The sequence below is a fragment of the Lygodium microphyllum genome, chromosome 27 (genome assembly GCF_053477565.2).
Source record: "Lygodium microphyllum isolate KBCC chromosome 27, Lygodium_microphyllum_v1.1.10, whole genome shotgun sequence".
NCBI lineage: Eukaryota > Viridiplantae > Streptophyta > Polypodiopsida > Schizaeales > Lygodiaceae > Lygodium > Lygodium microphyllum.
Genome location: NC_141161.1, coordinates 32,111,306 through 32,120,937, shown reverse-complemented (window position 1 = coordinate 32,120,937; position 9,632 = coordinate 32,111,306). Strand labels below are relative to the sequence as shown.

Sequence of the window (9,632 nt, the reverse complement as noted above, 5' to 3'; positions counted from 1 at the left end):
AGTAGTAATACTCTACCCTTGTTCTTCATGCATATTATGGCTCAGCTTACATATATAAAAGCCATTCTATCTAGAGTGTTCTACTATACGTGATTACACTTGCCACGTTTTCTTTTCTTTCTTCTATATAAAGGATTCCACCTTAGCAACTTCTCCTACTTTGTCATTATTTTTGTTGTAATCCATGATCAAATTGTGAGCTATCTTCTAACCCTTCCATGCTCATGGATTCAAACAAGGTAACATCTACTTGCTAAGGTGAGAACAATGACAAGTGGGAATTGTTATTGACACCTAATTCATTGCAGGTTAGGTCTCTTAGTTCTTACTAACCATCTACTTGTCTAGTCTAGCCTTGTAAAAACCAAATAGCCCATTTCCCTTTCAAGTTCCTATTTTTCTCGCTTTGAATCTATGCTATTGTGTTGCACAATGGTTAGCTATCCATGACAAAAACAAAACTAGGTTGAATAGCTTTGATGTCCTTATATCCTATTGCTTCATGACAAAAACAAAACTAGGTTGAATAGCTTTGATGTCCTTATATCATATTGCTTCCCATGGGTAAACACTTCAAATTTCATAGTTCTTGAAGGTATTTGATATTGGCAATGAGAAATCTCTCTTTGAAGTTATTTATGCATTTGTAATCTAAGGTAAATCGGGGAGAATATCACTTACCCAAGTATTATTAGGGCCAAGGGGAGAGGTACACCATGCAAATAACATGTAACAAATTGAAGTGTAAATTATCCAAGAAATAATTAAACTACATATAAAAAATAATGTAAAAACTAAAAATTTGCATTGTTAACACAATGTGTTCATTTTCTTATATCATGCATCAATATCTTTAGGATGAGGAATGAATATGAGTTACATATTAGTAACACCTCAGTGTCAATTTGCTTGCATCATGCAATGTGTTTAGAATCGGATTAAAAAATGAAAAATGTTGTGTAGTATGCTTGCATGATAGACCAACATGCTTATGCCATATCAACCATGGTGTAGCATGCTTGTGTCATACACCAACATGCTTAGGCTAGAAGTATCCTAGGATTAGGAAAAAAGGTTGTTAGGACATAATAAATTGAAGGGTGACCTTACCTACAATATAAAGGACATAGATGAGAAGTTTATATATACAACAAGAATGGAGATACACCCCATGAGTACTTAGTACACACGTACATATGTGAAAAGAAATTATGCAAACCTTAACTTCTTTACTAAGCAAGCCACCCACACACACACACACACACACACCCACCCCACACCCACCCACCCCACACCCACCCGCACACGCGCACGCGCACGCACACACGCACGCACGCACGCACGCACGCACACACACACACACACACACACACACACACACACACACACACACACACACACACACACACACACACACACACACACACACATGCGCGTGTGTAAATAGAGGGAGGGAAGGGGGAGGAAATCCATGTTTAAGAGAATTGGGAGTAATGACACTACTATTGAATCAAAACATTACACTAGCATGGAACAATAGACCAAGCATGACATACATATAAAGAAAGATCCTTCAATTGCCTACTTAAGACTCTCATATGTTAGCTTTACACTATATTCCAAGATTAATGGATTCCCTCGGATATATTTTCTCTATTTTTGGGTTTCCATGGACATATCTTTTGACTAATTTTAGGATCTCATTTGATCTCTCTACTTATTTTATTAGTCTTGATGTATTAGTGTACACCCATTTAAGGCTTTTAAGCCTTTGAATATGAAGAAGGATTTTGAATGTATGACTTGATCTATGTATATTGGTCAATTTATGTGTGTTTGATGAAAGGATAGGCTTTCCTTCATTGTGACATTTTGATAGGATAGGCCATGTATCCAAATAGTTAATCAACTTCTGTCTTTACACTCACTTGACTTAAAGGTCTTTTTTCTTCATTGTGGTCTTTCAAATCAAAAAGCTCCTCAATTGACTTATCATTATTTTCAATCCCTGAAACATGCTCTAATTGTGGTAGCACATCATTCTCAATCTGGAGAACTCGATCAAACTTTTGTGCTTGAACTAAATCATCAAGTAAAGTCTCTTGTAAGTGTTCTCCTACGGATGATCCATCCCAATGGCCATTTGTATGAGACTCAATGCTCCCCAACACTATATGTTTCCCTTGAGATTGATTCCATCTTGGCATCCTTTTGCCATAGTTGCTAGAAGTATTGTCCAATTGTGCAACTCTTTTTGCTTTTATAATCTGAAATCACATTCCATCCAACATGACACTATTAAAGAACCATATTTTGATTCTTAAAAAATGAAGTCATGAACATAACTATCTTTTGAAGAAACTAATAATAAAATTGCTCGTGTAGAATGAGCACTATCCACCCCAAATAAAAAGCTACACAAGTTGACAATCTCAATGTCTTACATATTTTCCAGTATGGTCATCTTTCAACAATATAATAAAATCCCCTTCTTGGAGGTGATGTGTCCTTATAAAGTCTCCTATTTAAAGCAACAAACCATAAACTTGTGAGGCTAAATTTTCTTTCATATTTACTCATCCAAAAAGGTCTGAACATATTAGTATGATCAATTAAAATAACGTTTGAACAAGGAAGGGACTCACTTGTATTTTCAAGCAAATACATTCGACTCTTGTTATTTGGCCAAAACCTGGAACATTGATGAAAGGACTTGATGTAAGAAAAATATATACTGAAAAGACTTGATGTAACAAAAGTATATTTTGGATTGGAACATCTACCAAGTTATCAAAATGAGAACATAAGAGTTTAGAAGTTTGCTTGATGTACCGAAATCGAAAATTCCAAACTTGAGCATTGATTGCATCCTCCATGGGAATGCTGATTCCTTCTCTTGCGATCAAGTAGGGCAAGCTTAATTCAGCATCTTTCTACAGCCAAGTTCTATCTTGTCAAAACCCGTAAACTACAATATATGCTTGTAATCAAAATTTCTTTAGCTATCTTCTTGGGATGTGGTTCATTTGCAACTTTTATGGTAATCTAGAACATCCTTCATTTCCAAAAAGAGAGTAGATAACAAATCTCTAACTTTAGTAAAATATTACATCATTTAGCACCAAAAGTGCATATTAATTGCAATCATTTGAGGCAAGTGTTTTCCTTCAATATCACATTTAGTTCTTTTAAGCATCAACAATAATTACACAATGCATTAAAAGAATCTAATGTCACACACAAACACGCATGCACACACACAAATAAAACATCATGAAGATGCATTAGGGAAAATCCACTTAAATTTTGGTTTCAACTTAAGAGCCCATAGCCTAACTTGTAAGCAAAGTCTTGCTTCCTAGGTTTGTTCAAAATGCCAAGCAAACCTTGGAGTACACAGAGAAGAGTGTATCACTAGTGGGGACATCCATCTTTTGTAGAAGAGTTCCTATTGCTAACCTTCCATAGGCTAAGGATAACTAGAGGTCTAGTTACATTTCATATGACCATTCTCATAGGGAAGTTAGCCTTTAGGCTTGCCTTACAAAAGCAGTACTTGGATTCTTTCCCAAGTCAGAGCCATAGCATATTTGCAATGCCAAAAGCAATGCGGGATTGACTCCCTTGAGAGAGCAAATAGGATAATTAAGGGAAATGTTCTTGAACTTTGACAATCAATCTTTTGTTCAGAGCTTCTTAGTAGCAATCCTCCGTAGTAAGAAGTTGAACTTGGGTGAGAAGGTGGCTTTCAGGGCTTGCTTAGCTCCATATTTCCAAGCCCTAACTTGGGTCAATATAATACAATATTACAGTAAAGATAGTTGAAGACATCAACTAGAGAGACATTTGTAGTGTTTTGAGGCAGACCAATGAAATTGAGATGCCAAAGAGCTTCCAAAGGACCAACAAAGATCTGGGGATCCATGTTCTAATTTGTATCGGAACAGCAAACTATAATATTTTTGGCTCTGTTGCCATCAGCAATGCATGATTAGTGTGTGTGATTGTGATGCTCAATGTCGTTAGCACCCTAGATAGTGTGTGTGCGTGTGTGTGATTGCAATGCTCAATGTCTTTAGCACCCTAGATAGTGATGCCACTTAGTGAAGAGAACAGGCTTGAGATTTAATTCGCCGTAAAGAACCCACGTCCTCCATCATGAATATACCGTGGATCAACAAGGGAGGGACAAGTTACAAATGGTCTCTCAGAAACCAACCATGGCTCAAGCTAAATATAAGCCTCACGCTCTGTGGGCAATCCAGACATTCGTATGGATACTGATGGACATGCCATGGCAGCAGCAACAGTTTAACATCCGACACATTACCGCCGGCTGGTAGTGCCAAATGGTGTTTTTCGGCCACTGTTGAGTCGATTTCTGGTTGGGTTTTCTTGATGGTATTTCGTTGCATTGTGCTTGAAGCTTTTGGCCACAAACAAGCTCTCCTGCGAGAGCAGGCAAGTTCTTGGCGAGTTCGGGACACACATCCTATCAGATTTTGCATGGATCACAGCGAACAGGCCGCCGAAGTCCATGCTATTGTGGTATGGAGACCAAAGATAATCAGGGCCTCAGCTTTAAGACAGTCCCAAGAGAGAGTTATGTGCTGCATCCAGCCCCAAGGGTCCTTCACTCCAGGTATGATATCGAGTTATCCACAAAGTAAGTTCTCCCCCATGACTGATCGCCTCCTCTCAAACCTAAACCCTAAACTACTGTCCCATATCATCAACCCACACTCCTTGTGTGTATGTGCTATCCCAAGGTTAGAGTCCAAGAGTTCAAAAGCTGACAGATTAAGGAAAAGTAAAGCCTTCAACAGTGAAGCCTTTGCTATAGGGAAATATTCTACATGACTCCCAATTCACACTTGCATCTAAATGTTGTAATATGCAGATGCGCAACTGTTCACTTTACCTTCTTTTGGTCAGAATTAGTCATTGGAAGTATATGTATGATCTTGATCCTTGTCACAATCATATAGCTTAATAATCCAAAGAGCTAATCTGAGGAATAAGACTATTATTTTATTACAGGCTTGATCATCACAGAACTTCCTCTTAAGAAATGCAGCATACAAATCAAGCATATTTTGGTGTCTGACAATTGTGTTCATGCTGTCATACCTTGGGCAAGACTATTCTTCCGAGGTTTCCAACATCACTAGGCTTGAGCTCCTTTTGCAGCAAAAACCTTAGATTTAAATCTGAATCTGGCATCTGTTGTTCATAGATTGAAAATAGTTCATAAGTAGCCTCTTAAAACCAGCATTACCACCCTAACACTGAACTCCACATAGAGAATCTATGGATAGGGTTGCACAAAATGCTGTGAGTATGTGTACGACACAATACCTGGCCTCCTTTTGGTGGTGATGTATGAGATGCTTGATTTTCCCAAGAACGACTCTCACTGCTTGGTAATGTTGGTGACCAAATCATGCAGGTAGTGGTCGATGCTTGTAGACTTATTCGTGATTGACTTGTAGATATGATCCGGTTCCTTGCCATACGTCTTTTCCTGGCAGCACGGGTCTTTGCTGCTGACCTCCAATGCAAACTGCTGAGGTCATTCCTCATCATCCATGATGGTGCCGTACTTCTCATGGATGATATTTCTCTCTCTCTTTTGTTCACACGAGACTTCAATAGATTTCTACAATCTCCAGATTGTTGATCATAAGCTTTTCCATCTTCAGGATTGATTAACTCAGGGTTCATTATCAGTGGAGGGAATTGGCAAAGTGCATTGAAAGAAAGCTTTGAACATGATGAATGTGGAGCAAGCTGCATATGCTGCATCCGGCTTGGAGAATATGATGTAAGGTCCCTAGTATGCATTTGAGGAGTTTGAGTGAAGTCAAAGTGAAGATTAGAGCTTTGCAAAGATCCACCAGATGTTTCTACAATCTGATGAGGGGTGAGTTGATAATCAGGGGATGGGCAATATAGCTCCTCTGTGACTGTGGTAGAGTATGGAGAAAGGCTGGAGAGGTTAGAAGATGACAAGGATGGTGGGAGAGTCAGCAATGGTGCTGAAAGATTAGAAGATGATGGGGACAGGAGCTGGGGTGTCGACAAATGCAGTCCATTTGGAAAACTGTGCCCTTCGTTTTGTGAAGGCGAAGATGTGGTATAATTGCTGTTAAATTCTAGCTCCCCAAAATTCTGATCAAGGCTTTCAATGTCTTGAAGATCTGCAACAATGTACTTGTTTTTTTACTATATGTGAAGTATGCCAAGTATGCCTACATCTCAATAACTATCATGACAGCTCTCAATATTATCATGTCAAAGTCACAGACTAGTTTACCTATAGTATAGTCATTGTTTACTTGTTCATCAGATAAGCAACCTTTCCTTCTGGTTATCGATGTGAAACAATTCAGTGGTTGATGTTATCATAGTGAAGCAATTTGGTGTTCGGACAATGCATCTAGATGATCCCTTCATACAGCAAAATCATATACACTGTAGTTAAAGAGTACTTGAGGGAGTTTTCTTACCAAAAGAGAAACCAGAGTCTTTGAAGGGTTCCTCACTGAGGATGGTTGTTGCAAGATGCTCATTTGGCAAAATATCCATGATGCTTTTAATAAGCTGCACAGGATTTAATGAAAGAAACATTAGTTCATAAAAAATTGGCTCACTTCATAAATATTTTTAATTTACTATGCTCTCTCTCTCTCTCTCTCTCTCTCTCTCTCTCTCTCTCTCTCTCTCTCTCTCTCTCTCTCTCTCTCTCTCTCTCTCTCATACTAGAGAGATTATATTTCATGACATGACTGCTAACATCTGACAAACAAATCTATAAATGCTGTTCTTTAGGTATAAACCATTCTATAAGCTGATGACTTAACTTTGTATATCTTAGTACAGATGATCAACGATGAGCTTCCTTAATTCGTATACAAAATTTCAACTTCATATGGTTAGTTTTGATATCATCTAACACAAAAAACAAAACTCAAACTACTGCCCCAGTCCAGTGATGTCTGTTTGATGGTCAAATAAGTTACAGATCATAGGTTATGAAACTATGCAGCTTGTATGGAAATATTGGAAAAGACTAATATTTTAAAAGTTGCAAGGTTTGCTATTGATGTATCATATAATAAGACTTATGAAACATCAGAGTGAAAGCAATGGAGAGAGATGATGCTAGTGAAATCACAGAAATCAATAGCACTAAGCTGTGAAATGCAGCTTGTGTAGAAGTATTCAGATAGTAGTAAACTCCTGATGATTTATTAACAAGAAGACTTATGAGAGCACTGAGAGATTATTCATAGTGACAGCAATTTGTGAGAGAGACCCTGATCAATATCACAAATTATTATTATTTTAATTATTTGTTTATTTAGAGAGAGAGAGAGAGAGAGAGAGAGAGAGAGAGAGAGAGAGACCCTTATCAAGATCAAAAGCTATGGTGGTGATGATGAGCTGCAGAATGATCAATGTGGGCCACAGCAGCATGTGTGATGAAGACGACAGACAGCGTGGGGCGATGGGTGGATTGAGGCCATGCAGTCGACTGCTGCAACTGAGCTGGTGACGACGATGGATGGCGTTGGGCTGATCGGCGAATCGAGGGCTGCAGAGTTGATCACGAGGTGGAGGAGGGAGGATGATCCAAGCATGAGCTGCAGCAGGGCCACCTTCTCCTCCTACTCCTGCTTCTCCTCCCCCTCCAGGTACGGCCTCCAGGAAACCCTGAGTGTCATCATCATCATCATCATCTTCTAAGCCTGATGATCTTCTCCTTCTCCTTCTTCTTCTGCTTGAAATCTTCCTCTTATAGTTCTCCTCCTATAACTTGTTCTAAGCCTGATGATCTTCTTCTTCTTCCTCTTATAGTTCTCCTCCTGTAACTTGTTCTAAGCCTGATGATCTTCTTCTTCTTCCTCTTATAATTCTCCTCCTGTAACTTGTTCTAAGCCTGATGATCTTCTTCTTTTCCTTCTTTTGATTGAATTATTCGTTTCCTGCAGTCACTATCACTTCTTCTGCTGCTGCTTGAATTCTTCTTCTTCTTCTTCTTCTGCTAATGAATCTTAATAATTCTGCTGCAGCAGCTAGAGCGCTCTCTCTCTCTCTCTCTCTCTCTCTCTCTCTCTGTGCGTGCGTGTGTGTCTCGCTGATGCAGCTGCTGTCGCTCTCACAAGAAAAACAGGATCACGAGTACAAGACTGCAAGTATTGCCAGGGAGGTCCCCCTCTCTCTCCCCGCCGGGCCTAATTGGACGATCAGTATTTCGGCAAAAGGCCCATGCAAAGCTTTTCGATGGCCATACTCAGCATCCATCATTTTTTTTGTTGTTGGTTTTTGTGAGGTCCACAATCAACATACCAATAACACTCCCTTCTTTCTAACAACAAGTACTATAAAAGTACAACTCCAGTCCGTTTCTCCGCATCGCGCGCGCTCACACACACACACACACACACACACACACATGACGACACTCCTGTGTGTATCTCACAGTTACGAGTAGTCCCAAAGCTACCATCAACCCCAGAGTTGCAATTAACAGCAAACTAGCATGAATTTTTGAATTTTAATAAGAGGCTGCATAAAATTAGTATCAATGAATTTGAATTGCAAATGAGAATAAATCTTAATATCCACCATAGAAAATTAGTATGCCAGGTAGATGATAATTACAAGGCAAAGCCGATTTCTACATGAGTGACAAGCATATTTCCATTTGCAGCATTATGAAGTTAAAACTCTTGTTTTTTGTTTTTGTTTTTCTTTTTCGGGAGGTTAGGAGCGGCGGGCAGGGCAGGAGGGGACAAGGGTTTTATTTGGGCTTGTACACATATATTGATTCTCGTCTTAGAGATACCAATGTGATACCTTTTGGCATGCCCCCTCCTAGTAGAGGTTGTAGCATTTGATTCTCATTCGGGTTCAAGAATTTTCATCACAATAAATAATTTAAAAATTAGAGAATTTTCACTAATCAAACCTTCTATATGTCTAGGAAGATGCTTCGATAGCTTCTAGTTAATACATAGTTAGTCTGGTTTTGTTATTACAACTACTATATGTAGTAGTACATGTTAGTTAACATTTTTTCTTGGATATTTCAAGTCTATTAATCTTTCATTTTTGTTTGAATAGTTTAGAGAATGGAAGGCCTATGATTATAAGCTTTTCCTTATCACTTGTTTGCATTTATAAAATTGGTATTTGAGCTAATTAATGATTGCTTGTGCTAGATAGCACCCCTTAATGATGAGATAAACAAGAGCACACATAATGTGATCTTGTGCAAGGAAAAAGTTCAAAGTGATAATTAACAAGGGGTAACTTTCCCCCTGAGAATAGGCAATCCCTAGTGCACAATCAAGACATGTTGGGCCATTGATCTAGATTGGTTTGGGGGAGTATATTCAATATTAACATCACCGTGGTGATTTTGCCATTGGTTCTAAATTAGAGCATAAAAAGGATATTTGAGGCAAAAGTTGTGGCTATCTAGTTGTAAGATTGCACTTTGTTTATATTGATGAGTCAACTCTAGAAATAAATGCTCGAAGCAATACTTACCATTGGTATATGTAAAATCCCATGAGGCTTACAAAGTAAGAGTTAATAAAAAATTAGGTGCATTTTTGTAGGAA

General features: G+C 38.5%; 1 protein-coding gene across 1 annotated transcript; it reads right to left on the bottom strand.

Moving 5' to 3' along the window:
- Positions 1-1,674: 1,674 nt before the first annotated feature.
- Positions 1,675-7,702, bottom strand: LOC148012186 (uncharacterized). Its single transcript, XM_087669519.1, has 8 exons — positions 7,410-7,702; positions 6,510-6,603; positions 5,359-6,200; positions 5,131-5,223; positions 2,833-2,933; positions 2,646-2,692; positions 2,445-2,521; positions 1,675-2,267 (listed from the first exon to the last, which is right to left on the bottom strand). The coding sequence occupies exons 2-8, from the start codon at positions 6,586-6,588 to the stop codon at positions 1,902-1,904; spliced, it is 1,605 nt and encodes a 534-aa protein (XP_087525645.1). The 5' UTR covers positions 6,589-6,603; positions 7,410-7,702; the 3' UTR covers positions 1,675-1,901.
- Positions 7,703-9,632: the final 1,930 nt, after the last annotated feature.

Excerpts from the sequence above, each read along its gene's own strand:
- LOC148012186 (XM_087669519.1), bottom strand. The coding sequence starts at position 6,588 with ATGGATATTTTGCCAAATGAGCATCTTGCAACAACCATCCTCAGTGAG. Across the intron at positions 6,201-6,509 it reads AGACTCTGGTTTCTCTTTTG|ATCTTCAAGACATTGAAAGC; the intron begins GTAAGAAAACTC and ends ACATTGTTGCAG. Across the intron at positions 5,224-5,358 it reads CACCACCAAAAGGAGGCCAG|ATGCCAGATTCAGATTTAAA; the intron begins GTATTGTGTCGT and ends TATGAACAACAG.